The sequence below is a fragment of the Eulemur rufifrons genome, chromosome 5 (genome assembly GCF_041146395.1).
Source record: "Eulemur rufifrons isolate Redbay chromosome 5, OSU_ERuf_1, whole genome shotgun sequence".
Classification (NCBI taxonomy): Eukaryota; Metazoa; Chordata; class Mammalia; order Primates; family Lemuridae; genus Eulemur; species Eulemur rufifrons.
This window is the reverse complement of record NC_090987.1, coordinates 13,660,293-13,685,865: the sequence shown is the minus strand read 5'-3', so window position 1 is coordinate 13,685,865 and position 25,573 is coordinate 13,660,293. Positions and strand designations below refer to the sequence as shown.

The 25,573-nt window shown below is 45.0% G+C and overlaps 1 protein-coding gene across 4 annotated transcripts in view; it reads left to right on the top strand.

Annotated features, from left to right (window-relative positions):
- NEDD4L (NEDD4 like E3 ubiquitin protein ligase) overlaps positions 1 to 25,573 on the top strand; it is a 220,275-nt gene that overhangs the window by 186,460 nt on the left and 8,242 nt on the right. For all 4 annotated transcript variants that reach the window (XM_069468360.1, XM_069468359.1, XM_069468357.1 and 1 more), the window contains 8 exons: positions 243 to 301; positions 7,382 to 7,447; positions 9,125 to 9,354; positions 10,848 to 10,969; positions 13,090 to 13,160; positions 14,767 to 14,862; positions 22,521 to 22,594; positions 25,090 to 25,150. In XM_069468360.1, the coding sequence (XP_069324461.1) occupies positions 243 to 301; positions 7,382 to 7,447; positions 9,125 to 9,354; positions 10,848 to 10,969; positions 13,090 to 13,160; positions 14,767 to 14,862; positions 22,521 to 22,594; positions 25,090 to 25,150 (779 nt within the window). The remainder of the gene's footprint in view (positions 1 to 242; positions 302 to 7,381; positions 7,448 to 9,124; positions 9,355 to 10,847; positions 10,970 to 13,089; positions 13,161 to 14,766; positions 14,863 to 22,520; positions 22,595 to 25,089; positions 25,151 to 25,573) is intronic.

Sequence of the window (25,573 nt, the reverse complement as noted above, 5' to 3'; positions counted from 1 at the left end):
GTGAATAGATGGTTTTACTTCTACTTCAGTTGTGCATTTTCAATTCAGTGTTTTTAACTAAGTGTAAAGGGGACCAGCCATACTAGACCATAGCACCTTCTTGAAATAACTAAGTTATCTTTTACGGGCGGGGGATTATGGACAGCTTTTGAAGAATCCAGAAATACTTCCTTCAGAAACATTGTTTACATAGACTAAATCTGAACTAATGTGCTAATTTTTTTTTTTTTAAACATTTTCAGATAGCAAAATTACTCAATGGGAAGACCCAAGACTGCAGAACCCAGCTATTACCGGTCCGGTCAGTATTCTCAAGTTCTGGCTCTTTAGTGTAAGATTGTGGTTGCCTCTAAACGTGCATTTCTTGTATATTACTGATAACTGATGCCAAGGGACTGGTGTTATTGAATGGTTAAACTTTACTCCCATCTTCTCCTTATGGAAGCTTCCAGATGAGGTACAGCTGTGTGTGCCTTTTGGGAGGCCTTTCATTACAAAGGAAAAGAAACTGGTTTGATAATGATGGCAGAATTAAACATTTTTCCTTCTCCATTGTGAAAGACTAGATTAAAAGTGTAATCAAAATTTCCTCCCTTGTTTTTTGTACGAAGCAAAACCAAGCGCCATATCTGTAGAGTTTTGTCATCTCTTTAGGCCATGGGTGGTAAATGCATGCTCATGAATTTAAATCTTTTCCAGCTTTAGAAATTTGTAGACGTTTGGGTGAGGGTGTAGCTAGCTTTGGGAGCTGGCAGAGTTCAGAGTCTCTTACTCTGCTGACCCACTAACTTTCTCACGGTCCCCTTCACATGTGCTGGGCGGAAAAAGAATCAGTTCTGACATGTCAGCATAGTGACCTCCTAAAAGACTGCAGCACGCTGTGTTCGTAAGAAGTGGGACTCCCACTGTCCTACGTAGCAGCAGCAGACACCTGGTATCATAACACCTGGGGATGAGTCTTTAGGATGAGCCCACGTTGCTGAGGGTAGCACACCAGCAACGGCTGTCAGTGATTGAACAAGTGGGAGGAGATAATTTGGAATTATAGAAAATGTAATGGGATTAGCAGAAGATTGCAGATTTGGGGTTCTTTTAAAAAACTAGAGGAACAAAAGGAACTACAGTTGGTTGTATAACACGCTGAGCTAAGAAGTCTATAGGTATAAAGTACCCATTTCATGGTTTTAATCCGATTCCATTCAGATTATGTTTTGAATTAAGATATGTTCATTTGAAAACTTAAAAAATATTAACATTTCAAATGTGCATGGATAACTAACACTCCTTTTGTTACTTCTTGGATTTGTTTGTGGAATTTGTTCAGCTACTTCGGTGGTTTTTCTGGGCAAGGTACCCAGTAATACCTGGCTTAAAACAGTTAACTACTTTTTCCTTTATGTAGCCTTAGAAAACACTGCCTTACTGTGATATGATGGCTTCCTTTTGATATATATATTCACAGTCCCAGTTGGTTGTTAGAGTAGTATTTTCCCTTCTACATCATTAGAAATAAGTTAAATTCCAGAAACGATCCTGTTTTCAAATGGCAGAAGACTTTTGAAGCCCTTTCAAATATTTCTGTCATGTATCAGTTACTTTTGCTCAAACACTGCCAGTTTTTATTAATTAATTGCTTAAAGTTATTTAGCATCACAAATCCAGGTAGATTTATCCCCAAGAAATATCTATTTCTGTTTTCTATTAATGAAAGAGCCTTATTTACTCTTTGTTTATTATTATTATCAGTGACATTGCTTTCAATAGGAGTATGTATATTTAGGTAATTATCAACTTAATGTAGACATTTGACCTTTATTATCAAAATGTCTAAATATTTGGCAATTTTTATTTGATTTTTCTCCTTAATTTATAAATTCAAATGTGCTTTTTTAATTTCTGAGAATATGAAAGGGTTTTTGCCTGTCATTTCTAACTGATTTTTAATTTTTTACATTGTGCTCAGAGAATATTATCTACAGAATATTTATTATTAGGTATTTGAAACTTTCTTGGAGTCTTGGTCATTTCTTGTAAATTTTTTACATGTGTTTTAAAAGAATGTGTATTATGTCTTTGGTTGGATATAGAGTTCTTGATCTGTCCATGAGGTCAAGCAGGTAGTGTTCTAATTTTCCATATCCTCATTACTGTTTTCTCTAACTATTTGATCTAATCAAGAGAGTTGTGTCCAAGTCTCCATGGTGACTGTTGCTCCGTCAGTCTTGTCTGAGATGGATACAACTACATTCGCTTTCTTTCTTCATTAGTATTTGTCTAGTATATCTTTTTCTCTCTTGTGATGTTTTTTCTCCTTTCTTGCCTTCGTTAGATTGATAGAGTACTCTTTTTTTTCTTCTATTTTCTCTACATGCTTGACAGTTGTACTTTTCTGTTCTTTCAGCACTCACGTTAAATTTTTTAGCCAACATACTTCAAGTAAAAATTAATCACTGTCTACTTTCCTCCAGGATAACATCAGACCACAGGGAACTTCATTGCTATTCTTCCCACCCCCGTTTTCCATGTCACTCTTGGACAGAATTTTAAAACTACCTTGTCTTTAAACTTTCCAAACAGTCACTAATAGTTTATCTTTTTTCCCCAACGGTCAATGCTGATTTAATTTTACCTATATGTAAATAAATCTCTTTGCTCACCATTGATTCTTTTATCAATTTTTTTTCCAAGTTAAGTTTTTTCCTTAATGGAGTGTAGCACTGTTTCTGATTCTCACTGCGTGTTCTGATGACCAGCAGTATCAATATCATCTAAGAACTTGTTAGAAATACAAGTTTTCAGGTCCTATCCTAGACCTACTGAATCCACAACTCAGGGGGTGAGTACGACAATCTTTGCTCTGAGAAGCCCTCCCAGGGATCCGCTGCCTACTCAGGTGTGAGGACCTCTGCCCAGCAGCACTTGGAATGAGTCTGAGAGTGGTGACAACATCTCTTAGTCTTTAAAGTTCAGCTGATTCTAGAATTCTCGGTTAACTTATTTTCCTTCAGTACTTGGAGACATTCTTACATGTCTTCTGGCCTTCATAATTGATGAGGAGAAGCTTGCTGTCAGTCTAATTGTCGTTTCTGTGTAGGTGAATTGCTTTTCTCTGGTGATTTTGAATTTTTATCTGTGTCTTAGATGTTCTGCAATTTCACTATCATGTATCTGTGTGTGGATTTCTCTTTGTTTATTCTGCTTTGGACTCATGATTCTTATGAAGATCATGTCTTCCCTCTGTTCTATAAAATTCTCAGCTGTTATTTCATTACATACTGCATTTTTCTCTGATTATCTGTTTCTGTAACTCTTATTGGGTACTTGGTTCACTTTCATGCTATCTCACTTGTCTCTTAACTTTCATATTCTCTCTCTCTCTCATTACTGTATTGTGAGTTATTACTCGGCTCTTCTAATTCTTTCTTGAGCTTTCTTATAATATCCTTATCAGTTCATTGTGTTTATTATTTCAGTGACTATGTTTAATTACTCAAAGTTCTAATTGGTCTTTTAAAATTTGTGTTGTATTAGAGTTATTCTGTCCTGTTCTTTCCTTTTATTTTTTTTAATTCTCTCATCTCCTTAGCATTTTTTAAATACTTGTTTTTTAAATGGCCTCTTTCAGATTATTATCTCTGGGCCTAGGAGTGTTAAATCTCCCACTTGTTATGTCTGTAGACTCTCCTGAATGGTAGCGTATTGCCTAGTTCAGTTTATAATTTGTGCAAGTGTGTGCATGCAAGAGGGAGAGTGAGCACGCACACACATCTTTGGTTTTTTTTCCTATGGGGCTTTTCTAAGTCCTGATCTGTGTTTACCGTTAACTTCTTGGCTTGGATTCATGCACTTCCAATTAGTATAACTGTGGACCTCATACTCACTTTGGTAGAGGCTTGGAGTATGGCTTTATTACAGGTCTGTTTCTTTTTGTTTTTCTTCCATTTATGGTCCTGGACAGAAGGTAAGCTTTCTTGCAACTTCCCTGGGCCGGTGGGTAGAATTTTCTTGTCCCTTGTCAGATGTTAGGTTTTAAGCAGGGTACTCTATTCTTTCTAGGTCATATAGACAGAAGGCCACATTCTGTCTCCTCAGGGGAGGATTAAAACACAAGCCCAAGCACCTATGTGTCTAAGCGCCCACTTAATTCTCTAATTTTGAGTCTTTTTATTTGGTACCTAGAGTTTCTCTTTTTCCCAAGTTTTAAAAATACTCAAGTTGGTCTGGCATGCCCACATATTTTTACGTAGAGGGGACCTTTTTCTGGTAGCTCAGCTTGCAGCATTACAAGTCAGTAAGCTTTCTATATAACAGCACCGTTAACAGCATGCATGCTGCTGGTAATGAACTAGTACCATCTCATGTTTGTGTGACACTTTCACTTTTCCAAGAACTTTATAATCGCGTGATTTGATACCCACAGCAATCCCCTCGGAAAGATAGGCAGATGTTATTATCACCAGCTTTTCAGAAGCTCAGGGAGGTAACTGTGTTGCCGACAGTCTCTGCAAGCGTCAGAGTCAGGACGGGAGCCCCAAACATGCTGGCATCACCAGTGACCTCACACTGGGTATGAGACCTTCTGTCCAAGGAGCTCCAGTATCATCTGGACAATGATGACATGATGACATGTAGGCCCAACTTGCACAATAAAGCAGGTTGACGTTCTGGACAAATAAGAACTCATATTTAATACAGAGCAAAAGGCTTCTTAATCAACAGACATGTTAATTTTGCAGATAGGCTTATTTTACAAGTTAAACTGCTTGTGAGAAAATGAGATGCCAGATTTTCAAGAGGGAACAGATAACTTGGACTGTCCAGTCCAATAAATATACATGTAATTCTCTTCAGAAGCTGCATTGTAGGAGTGTTTGTGTGTCCCAGTATGTTGTTGGAATCTTTTCAGGAGAATATACAAACATACTCTACTCGTTCTATCGTGAGAACTACCTCTAGACAGAAAAGATAAGTATAGGAGGAAGGTAATGATTTTTCAGTTTTCATGCATCATCCCGCAGAAGAAAGACCAGAAATACCTCAGCATCTGATTCCCACCCACACCTGCTCAGCACCTGTGGGTTTCAAGGCAGGCAAGAGAATGGAAGTCACAGGCGGGGGGTGGAGGGGAACGTTTTGAAATCTCTTCCTTGGGGAATGTGTCATTTAAGACAGTTGAACATACATATGTTGAATGTTTAAGCTTTTTTCCCTACCATTTTCAGTGGGGGAAAAACAAAAACTAATTGCTGGGAATCACAGACTTTTGGAAATGGAAGAGTCTAGTCAGATTTATGCTGCTCATCACATCCTGCTTAACTGAAGAAATTCCTTACCGGAGACCGCACATTGCAGAGTGGGCTGGCGGTAGGGTCTGCCCTAGAACTCAGGTCTTGTAAAGCTGGCGTGAGAGAATGGAAGGAGGTCATTTCTTCAGTTTAATTCCCTCCATCACAGTTACAGCTACAGCATCAGCCAAACGCTCTCCCTCCTCGGGATGTAGCGCCCTGTCTGTCCCCTCCTCTCACTCTGGTTTCTGCTCAGAGCTGCCTTCCCTGGCCAGCTTCTCTGAAATAACCCCACGGGAGCTCCGTGTCATTGTTTTCCTTATTTATTTCTCATTTCCTGTTGGTCCCGACAGCTTGTAAGCTCCAGGAGGGGACTGGGAAAGAAACCTTTGCTTTTTATCTACCATTATTGCCCCAGCACTCAAAATGCCTTGCACAGAGTAGGTGCTCAAGAAATATCTGTTGAATGAATCAGTGAATGAACACCAAAGAGTGAGAAATAAACAAACTCAAGGGGGAACTCTAGTTTGTGATGGGATGTGCTGTTGGCAGACCAAAAAACATACCTTTATTAGCTTACTTCAGAACAACGTATTCTTTTCCTGATATTGACAAAGTTTGTGCCTTGCCAAGAATCAGAAAGGGGTGGGGAACCTACACCCTTGGGGGCCACACGTGGCCTTCTGGATCCTTGAGTGCGGCCTTTTGACTGAATCCAAATTTTACAGAACAAATCCTTTTATTAAAAGGGGAGCAGCAGAGAAAGAAAAAGCTTTTCTTGCCTCCTTTGGTGCTTAGGAAAAAACAATCTTGAAATCCGAAGGCTGCAGGTTCACCACCCCACAGCCCAAAACAAACAGGGTATGTGGTCAGATCAGTGTTGAGTGGAAAGTCAAATGAAGACTGGCTTAAATACTAAGAGGAGACCATAGGCAGTATACGTTTTCTTTAGAGTGTTCTTAAGATATGGATGATATCTTTATTGCTCTCAAATTACAAAGCAAAACACTGACACGATTTTCTGTTAAGAATGGTTGCTTGTTTTGTTTTCAGTTATTTGTGTAATCATGTCTTAAAACAGTATGAAGGATGGAAGCTGTTCATTCATTTCTTCTCTTTCTGTCAAGAATAAGCATGGTAAAAGGTATAAGGTTTGGAGTCTGGAGACATTTTCCTAAGGATCAGTATATTTTATTCATCCAAAAAGATATCAGAAGAAGTATTATCTGCCAAAATTCATACTGTTTGCTAAAAAGCAGTGAGTTGCTCTGAGTATGAGACTGTCATAGTTACGTCTGTGTGCATGCAGAAATCAATCCTTTTGCTTCATAAAAAATATTGCAAGCCTTTTCCATAGCCCAAAGTCAGGACTCTAAGATATTACAAGCTACTTTACAACATAGCAAATAAAGATTATTTCAGTGATTACATTAATTTTTTTTTTTTGCCTGAAGAGATATCAGAACTTTTCAATAATTATAGTTAACTCAGTTCCTGAGGCCACACCTTGTTCCATCACTCACTTTTATAGATAAGGCATTTGATATTTAAAGAAATCCTTGCCAAAAACCACTAAATATTAAGGAACAAACCTTCCAAAATCTAAATCGGGAACTGTTCAAGAATGCCATCTCCTTGATGTTATGTTCCTTGATGAGAGTGTCCCTTTCTGCTGATTGTATCTCCCCACAAAGATTAGGCTTTTCAAAATGACCATTATAGGTCATTTTGGGTTGTGTGTAAAGGATCATAGCCAATAACTTATCTAAACTATAGACAAAAAAAATGGCACCTTATATTCTTGCTGAAGTCCCGTGAAAAGCATGCTTAGTTCGCACAGCATACACCGAAATGATTTCTTGAACATCCGTGTAGCTGTTTTCAAGGGTGCAAGCTCCATTCAGTGCTGAGTGTCCCTAAGCAGTTCTAGGACTCCCCCGTGTGCCATGCGGACATTGTGTACATCTTCTGTGGATAATACGAAGGGTGAATTTTTAATGTTTATGATTCATGAAATTCTCTGAATGTTGGCTCAGTGTATGTAAAATTTCAAGTGTATTGTTTGCATTATCTATATTTATAAATTTATCTTCCAGGCTGTTCCTTACTCCAGAGAATTTAAGCAGAAATATGACTACTTTAGGAAGAAATTAAAGAAACCCGTGAGTAATCACATCTTCCAAAAATGTGTGTTTTAGTCATTTGCAAGTTACCAAAGTTACTTCAGTGAGAACAACTTGTTTTGTTACTTTTATATGTGTACTAAAAATATTACCTTCCTTTTCCCCCTGCACTTTGATCCACCTGGATCTTCAATCTGAATTTTCTTTTTAACTGAAATGGTAAGTGAAGATTAACTCAGTATTACATATCAAATCACCTCAAGGGTAATTTCTTATGTAATACGTAAAAAGACAGAAATGATTTTTATGAAATGTAAAATAATTCAGGACACTAGTCAAAAAATCTGGGGAGGCCCCTGCACTTACGTGTGGTTACCCTTCTTACTGAAACCTAGACCCTAGTTAGAAAATTGTTGAAGTCTTTCCTGTAAATTCAAAAGTATGGTTTTTAACCATAATATTTATATTTGCGATATAAAGTTTATAATATTTAACTATAATAATTGGCAGTATTAAGTCCAAATGTAATTTTCTGAGTACAGTTCTCACTGGCAGTTTAAAGCTGAGACCAGTCAACGTTTTAAATCACAGTGTTCTATTTTCTGCTGACATGCCACCCCCAACTTCTTCCACATTATGCCTTCTGCTTTACTTTACTTTCTGACTCCACCTCCCTAGCGTGGGTTTTAGCAGTTTTCTCCTGTTTGCTCAACCACCGCGGTTGCACCGTTGGGGAAGGGAGAGACCCCGCGGCCATTCAGCCTGTCCCAGTTCACCTGTGCGCTGCCACCAGCGCTCCCGTCCCCTTCCCACATCGATGCGTCCTGTCCTGGGTGTCTTCTCTGGATCGGGCACAGTCTCTGTTCTCACTTTGGGGTTCTGTTCTCTGTTCCCAAGTCCAAATTCAAGTAGCTTGTGAATAACCACTTTTGAAATGATTCTCTGCCTTCAAAACTCAAATTTGAACACACGAAATCCTAGTGCTTATTTGTGAGTCATATCCCCTGGTAAAGGCAATGACTTCGTCCCGGTCTCGCTCCGTGGCACTCACACTACCGTGTCTTCTGCCTGGAAGCTGTCTCTGCGGATCTTTCCGTACAGAAGGCGAGGTCCAACCCTAGACCTCATCTTGCCTGGAGACGGTTCTCACAACCTCGGTCAAGTGTAATGTTAATTTCCTGTCAGTGAACTAGGGACTTGGGGATGCTTTCCCCAAACTTGGCATGGTCAGGGTCCCACTCCCCACGGGAACAAAATTGACATTAGGCATCGTGGATCGTATCTACTACCTGGAGTCCCTGCCAGAGTTGAGCGTGGTCCCAACCTGGCCAGGTGGGGATTATTTACAGGTTTCAGTTATCTGGGCTAGAGTCTCTTTCCTTGACTGGAACAGCATGTAGAGTTGACTCAATTTCAGTTGCTGTTGGTGGCTAATGCCCACAGTTGTTTATAAAAGGGGGCGAGGATGAGTTTCTCCTCCTCGGCAGGGCTGCTGAGTCAGCCTGAGCAGCTGCCAGGGGATGCTGTGTGTCCCATCGTGACACGGCGAGGCTTCCTGTCTGTGCTAGGGAACCCCTCAAAGGCAAGAGTCTCAGTTGGAACCCTTTGTCACTGCTTGTTTATTTGAAGACTGCCATCATTTCTACCCTTTATTTTTTTTTAGTAGGAAGTGAGATGGATATTTATGATTATGTGCTTTTTTTCTCTTTTGTGTAGGCTGATATTCCAAATAGGTTCGAGATGAAACTGCACAGAAATAACATATTTGAAGAGTCCTATCGGAGAATCATGTCTGTGAAAAGACCGGATGTCCTGAAAGCTAGACTGTGGATTGAATTTGAGTCGGAGAAAGGTCTTGACTATGGCGGTGTGGCCAGAGAGTGGTTCTTCTTGCTGTCCAAAGAGATGTTCAACCCCTACTATGGCCTCTTCGAGTACTCTGCAACGTGAGTACACGGAGCACGCTGGGAAAGTGGAGGCAGGAGCGGCGCTCTCCCGCGAGACGGAGTAGTGCTGCCGAGTCCAGCCTCGCCCCTCCGCCCCCCGCCCCCGCCCCGGTCTAGAGCAGGTTCTGACGCTGCACGGTGAAATAGTGCACTCTGTGAACCCCTCACACTGATTCTGCTCTTGTCTCTCTGGTTCATGGAATTGAAATTGAAAATGGGTTGGGTAATTATGGTAAGGAACAAAAGGCAATTTTCATTTGTAACGTGACTTTAATGCAAGATGAGAATTTGTCAGTATTAAAAGTTCTTTTATGACCAAGAATGGTTTCTGAAGTCACACTTCTTAAAAGCAAATTACGAGGACTTTGAGGACCCATGCTTGAGGACGCAAAGAACCGTGCCCTTGTGCTATAGGGAAGAACCAAGTTCCCCCGTGCGTTAGTATTTCATCATTGCCAGGCCTGGAGACTGGGGCAGATTAAACTGCTTTCTCGGCAGTCAAACATTGGCTGCTTACAAGGCCAACTGTTCCTCCTCTAGGCTGAGGGTCCTCCACGGCATAGGCTACACCTGAGGCCCCAGTCGAGTAGCTGTTCAGCGCTGGGCTCTAAGCGATCGTAGGTTCGCCCACATCTCCCACCTGCTGCCATTCTGGGGGGGCTCATTTGGAAGGCAGCCTCTACATCCTTCTCCGTTGCCTTAGCCAGGAATTGCCCGATTTGTCTGTTGTCATTGTTACTGAGTCCCATGAGAAAGCCCACCGTGTAAAACTGATAAAACCACTGAAGGAGAGGGCAGGGTAGGGAGGCAAGATCCTCACCTCTCACCCACATTCCCAAAGATGCTCCCCATCCGTGGAGCCCAGTATGAAAACCGCTGGTGCTCACAACTGAGGTTAAAGGGAGGGGGACCACTGGACACACCAAAACATTTAGAGGTTTGTGTTGTTGAATTAGCCACGTCCTGTTCCCAAAGCCCTTGAGGCCTTTTCAAGGCAGAGTAGTGGTCAGACAGACCAAGGGTTGGACCAGCAGGAAAAGACCTTATGCCCAAACCAAAAGCCTCCAGAAGATGAATTGAGCTCCCTTTGTCACAGAGTCAACCTAAAATACACACGTCATCAGGAATCCCTGCACGGCCGTTTTGTTACGTCGGGTTTCTCATCTTTCCAAGACACTTGGCTGAACCATATACATGAAAGACACTTTTGTAGGTCAAAAATAGTTACACATCGGCAGTTTCTTATGGTTTAAGTTACTTTCTAGGGCATATGCATCAGTTCTAGTGGACCTCCACAGTCAGCCACAAAAACGGGCTGAACAAATGGTCAGTGGTGTTTTCTATTCATAGCCTACATCTTTTTCCACTAGGTACAGAATGTTTGCAGGGCACCGTGTGAAGGTTGAGTGACAGGCGGCAAAGCAAAATTCCAATTCCTGCGTTTCTTATTTGAGAATATAATTGGGCTTTTCTTCTCTCTTCCTCCCCAAAAGGGACAACTACACCCTTCAGATCAATCCCAACTCAGGCCTCTGTAATGAAGATCATTTGTCCTATTTCACTTTCATTGGAAGAGTTGCTGGTCTGGCAGTATTTCACGGGAAACTCTTAGACGGTGAGTTATTCTAAAGTCTCGAAGTGATAAAAATACGTCAGTGCTGTTTGTGGTTCGGTAATAGGTGTCTTGTCTTTCATATCACAGATTTTTAAGCAGGTGCTTCACTGGTTCTCCTTAATTCAATAAAGTATTTTTATATTTTACCCACAGTGGAGGTGCTTTTCCCCGGTGTCATCCTAGTTTGGGTGCTACACACATAGTATCTATAGTCTTTAAAATCTTTTTTAAAAACTTAAGTGTAAAGCACAGAACGTTCTGTATTTATACATTTTGTATGTTTTCCGGAATAACTTTTCTGTAGGGAGAGCTAGATTTGGTGACAGATGGAAAAGCTAATTGAAAAGTTAATTAAAATGATCTGATCCATCCAATATCCTGTCATTGTTCCATTTGTCCCCAAATTATTATTTTTCTAATGTGGAGAGACTAATTTCAAAGTAATGTTACAACTCAGCTGAGACCTTAACTCTGAAACAGACGACACAGAATAATTCTGTTCTTATTTAGAGCATATAAATCCTGGAAGAATTTCAAGTGATTCTAACCTTGGATGTTAGAAGTCAAACCCCATACCTGGCAGTATCTTTCGGCTTAATTTATAATAGAGACTTTTGAATGGATTTGGTCATTTCAAAAGTAGCATCCTTAAGAAAACACTGCAGAAATCATCAGTGAGGAAAAAGAATAAAAAATATTTTTTAATAATTTGCGGGGTACAATGGTTGAGGGCAAAAGACAGCGAGATTGACATTGCAGTTACTAACGAGAAAGATACCTCCAGGAATATAATGTATTAATTGCATTTATGGAGCCTTAGCTATCCCAATAAATAATCAATATACCCTCTGTCCTTTCCTTTCCCCTTTAATGTATTTTTACTCTTAATTGCTAACTGATTTTGATGCTCTGATTTCCATACTTTATTTTTAGGGGGCAGGGAGTAAGCACCTTGTTCTGACCAGAAGGAAACTGCACTCACTGTTTGTATGTGTAGAGTGTGAATATATTTTAATTTGCAGCATTGGACTCGTGCCATAGATTATTTCAGCCAGTTCAAATTCCCTTCAACCTTCTTAGAAGAATGTCAGTTTATTACCTTCTGCCAAGTGAGAAGACACTGTTAGTTGCTATGGGGGAATATAGTGAAGTATCAGATGTGATATGATCTCACTAAACTTATATTTAATGGGACAAGATAAAAAACAAGAATCACAGGGATAGTGTTCGAGCAGAAGGGAACGCAATGAGTACTCAGAGGAGAAAGTGATGTGGCTCAGGGGACTCTTCAGCAGGGTGGGTGGGGTGGCACTGTCACCGGGATCGGTGGGTAGCACTGGAGCGCTCAGACTGGCCCGAGAAGCAAGGCCTTCACGGAAGGTGTGAATAGACACAGGTGCAAATGGGGGAGTCCAGGAGGCAGCTGACGTGGTCCCCACAACAGTGATCACAGAGTAAGCCAGGAATCGCAGAATTGAGAGCCAAGACGCACACAGATGAGCCTGGTCAGCGTGTCTCAGTGTCCCGCGGGGCGCACTCTGCACCCCTGCCCGCTGCTCCCTGTGGTCGGCTTCTGCAGACACTGCAGTCTGGCAGAGTCTGCACCCTGGTGCCACACTGAGCCAGGGAGCCTGGCCTGTGCTGAGAAGACTGGCGCCTGGGGGCGAGGGGGAAGGGGGACCGCAAGCCTGAGTTGCTAGGTCTGGTGGGACGGCACCCACGGGAGGCAGCATGTGATGCCAACCTGCCTTTGGACCAGGGGAACTGATGGTCCCTGTGGGACACCTGCGTGGTGGCAGAGTCGTCCCCATGCTGTGGCCCCTCCAAGGTATTTGCTGTCCCTGGGAGATTACATGCACCTTCTCAGTGCTGTCCCCTTCCGGTGTTTTTTCCCCATCACTGCACAAGCAGTGATAACCACCACACAGATGGACTTTTCCCCTGGCTTGTCATTGACTCCCCGAGGACCAGGCCTCGCCTCCCGTCTGTGGTGCAGAAGGCCCTCGGCCGTCCCACCCTGGTTTCTCACTCAGATTGAGAGCAGGTTAAGCCTTTCTCTCAGCTCTGATAGAAGCAGCATCGGAGACTAGAAACTAAACCCGGTTTTCCCCGTATTTCAGGTTTCTTCATTAGACCGTTTTACAAGATGATGCTGGGAAAGCAGATCACTCTGAACGACATGGAGTCTGTGGTGAGTAACTGCGGGTCCCACTTGGGCTGCTGTGGGGCACTCGCGCCTCGCGGGGAGGTCTCGAAGGCCGTGTCTGCAGTCACAGTGGTTGTCACGGTGCTGTCATTCGGTACGCACAGCAGGGAGCATTTCACTGAGACGTTACGTGATCGCCCTCATTTTTGTCATAAGCAAATCGTTGTTCACATTTTCTAGAAACGTGGCACTTAGGGTGGACACACCCACGTCTCAGTGACCCCTGCTGACCTGGCACAGACTTGTGTGAACACATCAAATCAGGGGACAGCTGGGGCCCTCATGGTAGCCTGGGTTTTCCATCCAACATTGCTTGTACTGAGTGTCACAAAACAGAGGGACAGCGGGTGAGTCTCTGTTTTCTGAAAGCCTAAATATGGCAGAGACAAAGGCCAAAACAATAAGAATATCACACAGTCATCCCAGACATGGAAGAGCAGGTGACCTGCAGTATAGGAGAGCGAGAAAGTAAACACTGAGAAGTTCTCCAAAAAGTGACTTGAGTTTTCACGTTGCATTTAACTTACTAAATTTTACCTCTACAGACCATTTTAGAGTTGAAAGAATTTCCTATAAAAACAAAAAGTGGCATTCTTTTCTTAATATACTCTTGCTTCTGTGTTTCTTTTAACTTCCCTGTACCCCGCCATCTGCCCCCAGGGTGTGAGGGTGTTTGCCCGTGTGCTGGTGCACGCACGAGGCCAGCCGGAAGCGTCTTTGTCCATTTGGGGTCTTCGCAGCTCTACTTTGGTGTTTCGTGGCTTAAGTTAGAAAGCACCTGCGTCGTTGGCACTGACCAGCACTGACCGGTGTTTCTGCTCCCCATGGTGTGAAGGGGAGGAGGCGGCGGGCAGTGCTCCGAACCCACTGCTGCTGTGGATCTTGGATGGCTGGGTTTGCACGTCCGTGGTACCTCGGCTTTCTCTCCAGCTCTCACCTCCTGCTTCTGTAACGGTAGAATGAGGAAGCTAGGAGCATACGCGTGTCTCTTAGAGGCTAATTTTATATGACATGCTGGCAGCTCGTGCTTTAAATACAGTGCACATATTTTTTCCCTTTTCAGAGGAGAGACCTGGGCCTGAAAAAGAGAGGGGAGCTGAGGGCACTTCCGCCTGCTGCTCTGGATTCTGAAGTCAGAGCAGCTGCCCTTTTTGCTTAAATTAACTTGCAGAGAGCAGCACAAGCACAGAAAAGGGCATAGCTTAAAACCCTGGCATTTGGGTAGAACGTTCCGTATCCCTCCTGTTTCCCTCTGATATTTCCACTCTTTAAAGACGAGCAGTTTATTGTCTCTGTGTTAAATTCTGTGCAGCAGTGAGGCGTGTGGCAGCTGTGTCTCCCGTCGGGGTAGGGTCCCTCCACGGTGCTCCATAGAGGACAGGATTCAACTGCAAACCCCTCTTACCGGCAAAACGTTTTTTGTTTGTTTGTGCTTTAAATTACAGAGGAAGATTTAGTTTGGGGTAGAGCAGGAAAACCTTACATTAGGGAGGAACAGAATTCTTGAGAATTCTGACATTGGAAAGAAGTCAAACAGGTTTGCATTTTGGGGGAAACATGCTTAATTTTAATTTCTGTGTCATCTCTATAGGACAGTGAATATTACAACTCTTTGAAATGGATCTTAGAAAACGACCCTACTGAGCTGGACCTCATGTTCTGTATAGATGAAGAAAACTTCGGACAGGTACGTGAGGGTAACCCCAGGAGCTCTTCTCCGCCTTTCAAAGAGTGTTTTTTTCTTCATAGGCTGTAATGCAACTTTGCTGGACAATTAAAAACAGCCACCAGGAGCTTTAGATGTTAACTATCAGCTTATTGTAACAGGACCTTCCTGCCACGTCAGAAAGCCACTGCCCCCCAAAAAAGCACAACCCTTTGTCTCTTCCCGCAAAGTCACACAGTTCTGAGAGGCCTCTGGGGCAAGGACTAGCGCCTCTTTCTAATCCGCAGTAAATACAGATGTGAATGTTTCATTTGTGCCTCGCTTTTAGAATTTAGGTTCTTTAGGAAATAGGTGATTGTTGACGTATCGATAAATCCATGCCCCAGAGTGGGTGGTGCTGAGAGGCGCTGGTTTCTCCCCCTGCGTTAGGGTTCTGCTCCGCTCTCCACCAGCCCCTCGTCTCCAGCCCACGCCCGCCTTCTAGTCGCCACTGTCCCGGGTCTGAATCCTAAACCGCTTCTCCCGAAAGGCCCAGGGGTCCCGGTGCGAGAGCCACGTGTGTCCTCCCAGCCCCCACGTCTGCTGTGCTGCCACCGTCCCCGCCCACCCACAGCCTGGGCGTCTCCTTGGACTCCTCCCTCTGTCGTCGTGCTGTCTCCCCGGCCCCTTGTCCTATGAATTCGCTGTCCCTCTTGTGTCCCTGTTCACACTCCCCTGGTTCACACTCCGCTCATTTCTTGACTGTTGCTGTAACAGCCTCCTGCTGGCCTCCTCGTTCCCTCTCTTGCTCCCCTTCCCAGTCTGTTCTCTGACGCCCCCGAGCATGTGCCCCCGTAGGGAATGTTTCTGAAACACAGACCTGAACGTGTGTAGATCTTCTGCTTGGTGGTTCTGTGATCTTTTAGCATAAGTGAGAACTTGTGATCATGGCTCCGGAGCCCCGATGACCCGACACCGCCCACCTCTCACCTCCCAGACCGCGTGTGCCCTAGTGCTGTTTCCAGAGCTGCCTCGGTGCACGTTGCTGGCTGTACTGTGCCCTTTCCACACCGATGCGTTCTCCGCCCGGTCCCCTCTGCTCATGCTGCCCTCGAGGTACTGACAGCTGTGCACGATAAGCCCCCTGAGGTCCTCGGTGTGTCCAGCACTCAGCATGTAGTTGATGCCTACTGCACGCTTACTGAGCACATGAGGGAGTCGTGCTGCCTACTTTTTAAAAAGATGTTAATAATGTTGTAAGTAATAGAAGTCCTATGTGCGAGAAAACAAAATCAATTGACTCTCAGTGGTTCCTTGTTTTTAAGCTAGACTCTATTGAAGTGTCTTAACTGCCAGTTTTCAAAGGATAAGACGTAGATAGTCATCCTAGCACTGTCTTCCCTTCATTTTTAACATATGAAGGGAGGAATAGAAACAGAACCAAGGAAGACTTGAAGTCAGTCTTGTGTGTCAAATATGCAAAACGTCTCTGTGTCTCCACTTATAGAAAACCATCTGACCACCTTAAATAACACGTCTCAGAAAATTATTGGCAGTGCCGAAGTTAGAAGTAAATGATCTGGGAAACCTTCCTTAGTTGGCTAAATGTAACCGTTTCCACTTAGAAAATGAAAACCAAACACAGGATGTTTGGATTTTTCAGTAGACTTCTAATAAAGGTTCTGATTATCATTTTAGTTCCGGCCAAATACTCATTAAAAATAATTCCCAAACCTCCTCATTTAATGTTGCGGGTTCTTCTTTCTGACTTTGGGTAGAATCAGGCAGAGTCATCAATATTCAGGACAGACCCACGAGATGAGCAAGGTAGTGATTTAGGTGCCTAATTTGTTAAATCTCTGTCCTCCCTTTTTAAGAGTGTGGACCTGATTACCAGGGAACTCATTTGTTCTGCTCTCTGGGAGGGAATTTGGAGTCAAGCAGCCACGTAGTCCTCTCGTCTCCCACCTCCAGCCCATCACCTCGCCTTGTTCCTTGTGCCTCCCAACGTCCCTCACGTCTGTCCACTCTCCCTCTGTCCCACCACCAGCGCCAAGTCCAAGCTGTCATCCTGTACACTCCTAACTGGTCTCTTTTTATTGACTTTGGCCTCCTATAATGACAGCCAGGGACTGCCCACTGCCCTTGAGATAATGACCCAAATCCTTAATTCGTCCCACGAGGTCCTGCATGGCCCCTCCCCACTTGCTCCTCCTCCAGACTTGTTTCGCGTCACAGACTTGCCCTCGTGCTTTCTGGGCCTGGCCCCACTGGCCTCCTGGGACACAGCAAGCTCCCTCCTGCCTCAGGACCTTTGCTCATGCTGCGCCCGCTGGGGGAGCACTCCCTCCCACGCCCAGTTCAGACATTCCTTCCTCAAAGATGCCGGCCCTTGACCTATACCATGAGCATCTTCCGTGCCTGCCTTGTTGCGTGTCCCACAGATGACGTGTCTGAGTACGCGTTTAGCCTCTGTCTCTCACACCAGGCCTCGTCTCACCATTGTGCACTTGCCGTTAGCACAGTGCCTGGCACATGGTAGGCACTCAAAGTCTGGTCGTTGATGGGGAAGTACAGGCACTAACGATGCCCGTCCAAGCCTCTCAGCTCCCCCAGCCCTCTGCAAAACCATCACCCGTGCACTGCGATTGACTCTAACCCGGGAGGAAGCCCTGCCTCCCTGATGGCAAAAGAGCAAGTCGTGTCCTCAGGGAGAGGGAGCAAGGGCAGTGCCACAAGGTGAAATGGACATGCTGTGTTCTGAGCTTTTTCTTTTTCCCTTTCCCAATTAGAAATAACAGACTGTGAAGTTGGGTAGCTGTTGCTTTGTGTCATGAAACTGCAACTGTTACCATTAATTTGCAATTTCTATTCTTTCTGATTGGTGAGAATTTGGGGCCTGCTTGTTTCTGGGACCTAATAGGAATGTTTCCACTGAAGAAATTTCAACATTTGCACTATCCTATGCCAAGCAGGAAGAATAAACCACATTCCAATGTGCTGGTGCACACACAGCCTCCCAAGAGCAGGAGCCTCTTTAGAGCTGTAACAAGTAGGAATTCCTTATTCCCCGCTCAGCAAAGCAGCGTCTGATCTGGTTGTGTGGAAGAGGCGCTAGAAGCTGCAGGAGGGAGGGGAAAGTGGTCACCGGTCATGTCGGAAAGTTCTTTAGGGCCAGGCCTGTGCTAGGTTGAGGTTCGCGTTCTCAGCGGGAATGACCCCTCCAAGGGGCCAAAACTGGTTGTCGGAGAAGGCAGCCCTCTCAGCCGTCAGAACGGTCTGTGGCCCTCGAGAATACGTCCCGCAGGCGCACGGTGGGCCTGTTGGTTACGATGTCGTAGAGGGAGGCAGCCACTGGGGGGATCTAAAAAGGTTCCTGAGAGAGTGAGGATGAACAGGAAGGTGGAGAAGCACTGGGAGCGAGTGACAAGGCAGAAACTGTCCACGTGGGGAGGAGAGATGGACGCAGCAAGGAAGTGTGAAGTCAGGAAGGTGAGAGTTGACTTGGATGCCTGTGTCCTGTCCGTGCAGTTGCTTTGATGTCATGGGGAGGGTGCAGAAGGTGGGCTGGGAGGGGTGTCCCGTGGTGGGCTGCAGGTGCCGACAGCCCCCTGAGCCCGCGTCCCACCGGGCTTGTGAGCTCACGTCAGGGTGGGTACTGGTCCAGCAGCACTCAGCACCCAAAAGTGGAGTCTTATATACAGACAGACCTTTACTCTCTGCCCGACTCCGGTATGATCCAAACTGTTAACCACCTTCTCAAACAAATGGTATGAAGCGTCTTTGGAAGGTCCAGGGAGATGTGTGACTCCAGAGCTGTTAATCTGGCGTAGGAAGGACTCCAGTTCTGTGGTGGTCGTACGTCCTCAGAGGTTGCGCTGGCTCCGTGAGGAAGAAGGGGCTTGTCCTCAAGCCGGTGTTAGACTACAGAAATGGAGTTTCTCTGCTTGCCACACGGGCTTAGCGAGGGCTGCAGCATGCCGGGCACGTGGTAGTGTTCTTCACGTGGGGTCCTTCAGGAGTGCAGACACGAGGGACGACGGTGCTGCCCCGGGGGGCCAGGGCTGGGGCAGAAGCACATTCAGTGCAGTGGGACATGGACGAGGTGGCAGGATCCACCCAGAGAGGAGGTGCTGAAGACGCCTGTGTCCTGGCACCAGCTCCAGCTGTGATTTCCTGCTGGTCCCTTCTCGAAGCCACCCCACCTCACCAGGTCTCTGCCACCACCTGGGAGTGCTGTGCATGCTCGGGACCCATGCCAGAGTCCCGCTGCATCACCTACAGGGGTGGGCAGGGTTGGGGGAGCCCCTCGAGTCTTCTCCACCTCTGCGTTACGTGCCCTGCCACTCTGAGCTCACTTAGGGCTGACGGCCCCTGTACCAGGTGGCACCTGCCACTCAGTCGTGAGGACACATAGTCCTTCCCCTCCTGTGGTGGCGATGTCTGAAATTAGGGAGTGTGAAGTGTGGGGGAGAGTGGAGGCACAGCAAGGCTCTAGTTAGACAGATGCACCGGCAGCAAGGGAGGTCTGCGGGAGAAACTGCACAGGGAGTCGGGCTCTGGAGTCAGCCACACTGGGCCCTGCATCCCCGCCCTCCCCACTCCTGCGAGCCTCACACTATACCGGGACAGCCAGTGATGGCACCTGCCTGGTCCCAGTGATGCAGTGATTGAGCCTGTGATGGGCCCGACACCGCTCCTGTGACGCAGGGGCAATCTGACAGCCAGCCCTGGCGGCCAGGCTGAGAAGTGGGATCTGAACAGCGGTCACCGCTTCCCACAGAAACGTCATCTGCAAAGAACCCAAGGGGGACGGAAATTCAACACCAGCAGGTACTTGAACTGGGAAGCGCCTGTGGCCAGAATCTGGGTTTTTTTCCCCCCTAACCTAGTGTCTTAGGGAGCGGAACTGAAAACCAGCCTTGCTGTGCCTGTCCCCAAGCTCTCCCGTCACCACCTGGGGGAGAATCCCATGGTCAGAATCAGCCGCAAAACTGGACAGCTGCCCATGGAGTGATGTATTGCTACAGCCTCATTACTTAGCACGGATAGTATGATCCCTTTCTTTTCTTCCTTCAAACACAGTTCTGTTAGTTTATCTGATTATAAAATATCAACCTTTATAATAAAAATAAAGCCAGTACAATAAAAATATGTATCATCTGTTCCCACTATCGAGAAAAACCCTGATTAAAATTTTGATTTATATCTTCCAGAATTATTCTCTTTAAGCATATAAATGCCAGATATTTTTTATGGAAATGGAATTGTACTGTGCATACGGTTTTTAAATGAATATATCACAGACACCTTTCCATATCATTAAATATCCATCTATCCCATTTTAATGGCTATACTGAATTCCATGTTGTAGATGTGCCATGTGTTTTTAACCATGCCCTGTTGGCAGGCATCTAAGCTATTTCAGTATTTACTAATTAAACATACAGTCCCATATAATCTTGGAATATCATATGTGCAACATATAAACTGTAATCCTGGAATACATATTTGTATACTTGACTAATTTTTTTCCCTTAGCGTAAATTCTGAAAGAGAAATTATTGTGAAAAGGGATACACACTTTAAAATTTTGACGCCTGTTGCCAAAATGTCTTCCAAAAAGGTTGAGCCAGTTGGACCCCCAGCGCTAGTGTAGATGGAACAATTTCTCCACTGTCTGCAACGCTGGCTCAGTTTGCTCTTGTCATTGGCAGGGGATGACAAGGAGGAGCTGGGAATTGGGGGGCGGTGGTGGATTTTCTCCTTCGCTCTCCCCTCCCTGCCTTGTTCGTGGCTGACCTCTCATTCAGCCACTCTCTGGAAACTGCAGCTCCCAGGCAACCCCTGGGGAGGCCGGTGAGCAAAGGAAAAGGAAGGCTGAACGCTGGCAGGAGCATGTCGCAGGACTTTGGGACGTTTATCTGCTTCACCTGCCTAGAACACCAGAGAGCCGTGGGGGAACGAGGGGAGGAAGGTTCGATCTTAGCATCGCTGAGCTGTCCTGGAAGCCTTTTCAGTACCTAGAACTGGGCTTGGATTTATTAACTCGTCACTGGTGTGGATCTGCTAGACAGGCTCCAGATAAGGGAGCAGCGAGGCAATCTTTGAGGAGGAATAAAAGGGGGAAAAGAAAAAAGGAAAACCAATACAATCTGGGGCTTATTAAAAAATAGAACAGAAGGTATAAAACTTCCAAAAGGTATAAAACCCCCAAAACACCAGCAAAGAGCTGGAAATGTTTTACTGCAAGAAACATCCCCACCCCAGCCCGAGTGAAAGCTGTTTGGCATCCTCTGTGCCTGACGTGTCCTGGGCTGGGCAGGAGCAGATGCCACCGGCAGAAGACGGGGTGAGCCGGGAGGATGGCAGCAGGGAACGGGGAAGAGGGGGTGAAAGGAAATGCAGCAACAGGATTAAAATCCATGTTGGTCACGTAAAGAGTTAAATTGACTTTGTGGGAAATGGAGTTCAGTCGTGGTGGAGAAACGAGATCCCTTTCTCAGTAAAGAAGAAAATGTAAAGGGACTCCACCGGTGGTCAGTGAGTTTCAATTTAAAAAGCCCTCGGTGTGAGCAAGAACAAGAGTCGTGTACATGGAGAAAACGTGGAGATAAACGGGGTGTGGGCGTCGGGTCCGAAGGGCTCAGGGTTCCCCTGGGTGTGGGCAGCGGAGGGTGAGGACCCACCGGAAGTGCTCTCTGCTGGAGCACAGGTTTCGTTACAGATGGAGTCTGTGTGCTCGTCATGGTTAGAACCCTGACACTTATTCTGGGAAACCCTCTTGCCCTGGCGTGGTTTGCTCTGTAGTACTGCCAGGCAGGCAGAGGAGAAGAAACCACAAGGGAACCCCACCAAAACAGCAACATGGCTTTATTCCAGTAGGGGAGTTGCAGGTGGTATATTTTCCCACCTTTTTTCCCCAAAATTTCTATGGCGAGAATAAACATTTTATTTTAAAATGATCGGCCTCTCTCCATTCCTTTGTGCTAGTCATGGCTTCATACATCATGATGTGAAGCTGGGACTAGTTCGCAGCATGGGGGACTTGCTTGGTGTCAGCTGATGTGCTTGTTTAGGATCATGGGTGGCTCTGAGGGAGGGAGCTCCGGGCAGACGGGCTGGGAGACGGTGTCCCAACTAAATGTCTGCGAGTCTTGGAAAGGCAGATAAATCCACCTTTCAGCCTGGCTTCTGAAGCTTCTCTCTCTCTTTCTTTCTTTTTTTTTTTTTTTTTTTTTTGCCTTTATGTTTGCCTCTTTGAAAGAAATTCCATGCATCCTTTTTTTATGACCATGAAATTTAATTGACAGAAACAAAATGCATTAGAATTTGGATCTCTGTAATTTTGGTGGATGTACCCTGTTCTTTTCTCTGTTAAACATAATTAATTTCTTGATAAATGAATAACAGATGAAACTGTGTTCCTCTTTCCCATTATTGCTAATGTATGAAGAATAATTAAAACTCATAAATAACCATAAAATAATTTGCCTTTAATGATAACATCTTTAAATGTGTAACATCTTAACAATTTATGTGCCTCATTAAAAATTCTCTGGTGTACAGAGCCCATGTGCTGGGAAATATTTCTGAATAAATTCTGCTTATCTTCCTTTTATGATAAGATGTTGTTACTCAATAATAGTACACAGAATAACTTCATGCTGGTGATTGTTGTTTTATCTTTGTAATTACAGACATATCAAGTGGATTTGAAGCCCAATGGGTCAGAAATCATGGTAACAAATGAAAACAAAAGGGAATATATCGAGTACGTATACACATATTTACAACCTTTTAATATATTGAACAGTATATTTGGGTGACGTGCATTGCCAGAACAGCTCGTGTATGCTATAGGCATGAGTTAATTGGCTAGTTTTCAATAATATGAGTTCCTTCTTGGCTTGGGTTTGTGGGAAGCTGGATATGGGATGGAAAGTGTGCCTAGTATAGTGTCATGCTCCAGTGAGCTGCCCTGTGAAGGAGCGGAGGAAGAAGAGAGGGTGTGTGCACCATTGAGTAGTATGGCAAATGTTCTTGGAGCATGTGGATCTCAAGAATTGCAGGTTGAGTGTGGTGGCTCATGCCTGTAATTATGGCACTGTGAGAGGCCAAGGTGGGAGGATTGCTTGAGGTCAGGAGTTTTTGAGACCAGCCTGAGCAACATAGCAAGACTCTGTCTCTTAAAAAAAAAAAAGAAAAGAAAAGAAAGAAAAAGTAGCCAGGCATGGTGGTGGCACCTATAGTCCCAGCTACTGAGGAGGCTGAGGCAGGAGGATCACCTGAGCCCAGGAGTTTGAGGTTGCAGTGAATTAGGATGATGACACTCTACCCAGGGCAAAAAATTAAATAAATAAATAAAATGTAGAATTGCAGCAGTGGAACACAGCGTCAAGGACCAGTGAGGTAAAATTAGGAATGAACAAAGATAAAATATTTTGTTTCTATCCTAACTTCTTTTCTATAATGAAAATATACAAAAATAGTTAAAATGGATAGGAAGAATTCAGCACGTGCAGACGTAACAAATTGCTTCTGATAGTTGTAATTTTCTTTATCCAATCTCACCCTCAGTTGGTGGAACAAAACAAGTCCTTTTGGAAGTCTAGCTGTTAAGTAATCCCAGGACATTTTTACCAGGAACATTATATTTTCCATATATATATATATATATATATATATATAAAAATATATATGCTTCAAACACCTAATTCTGGGATCTTTCAGAGATTGCCAGGTTGCCCCTGCTGGCCTGGCCCTGGTGCAGGGGCGAGGTAAGCGTGGCGTGTGTGGTTCCTGGGTCCTGGTTTCTGCTCACCTTCCAGGTCGCCGCAGTGGCCTGTGCTCCCTGTTTGCTTTCAGTGCTCCGTTTCAGCAAGGGCGCCCTCCTGTCTTACTTGAACTTGGTCGTAGGTCTTGAATTCACACAGTTGACTGAGGGTCTTAGCATCTTTTAGTGTGATCTGTGAAGAAAAACCTACCATTCTTCCTACTGAGGAAGAAATGGAGTGAGACTTAATACTTACAACCCTACAAAGGGTGGAACTATTACATAGCAGACTTTTTTCCACTCTCAAATCAAAAGCTTGTTACACTAAATAAATAACCTTGGAAGTAAGATACTTCACATCTTAACCTGCCTACATTAATTGGCACACTCGTTGTGGACTTGGACAGTCTTAGCTTGCCGTGTTGCTCAGGCTGGTCTCGAACTCCTGGCCTCAAGACCTGGCAGACACCATTGTCTTCCTTTGGAAAGTATAGACTGTGAATGGGTTTTTAAAAAAACACTCCAGCCCGGGGTGACTAGAGTCTGAAGTCTGAGGAGTCTGACATGTTTGATATGTCCCGTGTATCATTCTTTGCAGTTAATTCTTTCCGGGTTCAAATTTGGTGGGGGCTGGGGCCAGGCAGGGTCTCAGCTAGCTTTACTGAAAAAAGTCTGATTGGAATCTCTGGCTGCTGCGTGGCTCCCCTGGTGCCAGGGGACTGCTGTTGGGCTGGCAGTTGCAGCCCAGTGCAGCGAAGCCTGATGTGGGGGTGTGCTGCAGGCTGGTCCTCGCGGGCTGTCACCATTGTGCCACCTCGGAGGTGAGAACCCTTCATGGCAGCAAAACACCTTAGATGAAATCCTGAGTGGATTTGCCTCGTAATAAATGCTGGTCTGTACTAAACACTGTCACAGGGAAAATAGTCTCAGTGACTATTTCAGTTCAGTGACTTCCAGACTAAAGGGGTCTTACCATTCATCCTCCACCTTTTGTTATTAAAGTGCGAGTGTCAGTCATTTTGCTGATAAAGCTTATGTGTCAGTGTTGCATATCAGTACACTGGATACTAGAATGAAATATCCTATAACAAAGTACATTCTACCGAGCACTCTCTTTACAAATCTATGTACACATTTGTACACACGTGGGGGGGGGAGGGCGGTGCGTGTTATGCACACATGACTGTTCATGCCCATAACCTTTTCTCTGTTCTCTACGCAATCACATTTCTAAAGTAACTTTGATCAAGCAAGGCTTGGTCAGAAGAGAAATCACTTGTTCTTTTGAAATCCTCAGTGAGACTGTAGGTTTTTCACGGATGATCAGTGTTTCTTGAAGGAATTCGTGAATAAACAGTGGGTGCACAGCAGTGGACCCTCCTTTGTGCTGTGCTGTCGTAGAGGTTTCTCTCCGTTCCCTGCCTGGAGAGGAGCCGTGAAAGCCGGGCACGCTGGTGATGGTGGAGGTGGTCACTGTTCCCTTTTCTCTGCAGCCTGGTCATCCAGTGGAGGTTTGTGAACAGGGTCCAGAAGCAGATGAACGCCTTCCTGGAGGTGAGCCGTGCTGACCGGGTTCTCTGCCACGCGCCGAGCGACGGGCTGGGAGTGGGGACACACTGCGGGATGGCCAGGACTCACAGCTGGCACCACTGCCCAGCGTCCAGGACAGGAGTGTCGGCCGGTGTGCCACTACCTTTTTTTTTTTTTAGTATTATCTTAGTTGGCTTCTCTTAGTTTTGTATTTGTCTTAAATGTTTTTTAAAGAAGACTTTTTACAAACTTGATCTAGAAGTATTGTCTTGAAGTTTCAAGTGGTGCCTGCAGTGACAGTGTCCAAGAAGTCCGAGGACTCAGAGCTGACCAGAGTGAGGACAGGTTCCCGCCAGGCCACCCCTCCCTGGAGCGAAGCCGCCTCCTCAGTGGTCAGGCTGTTTTTTTATCCCCTGCCCTTTCCTCATGGCCGTCTTACTAGTCCCT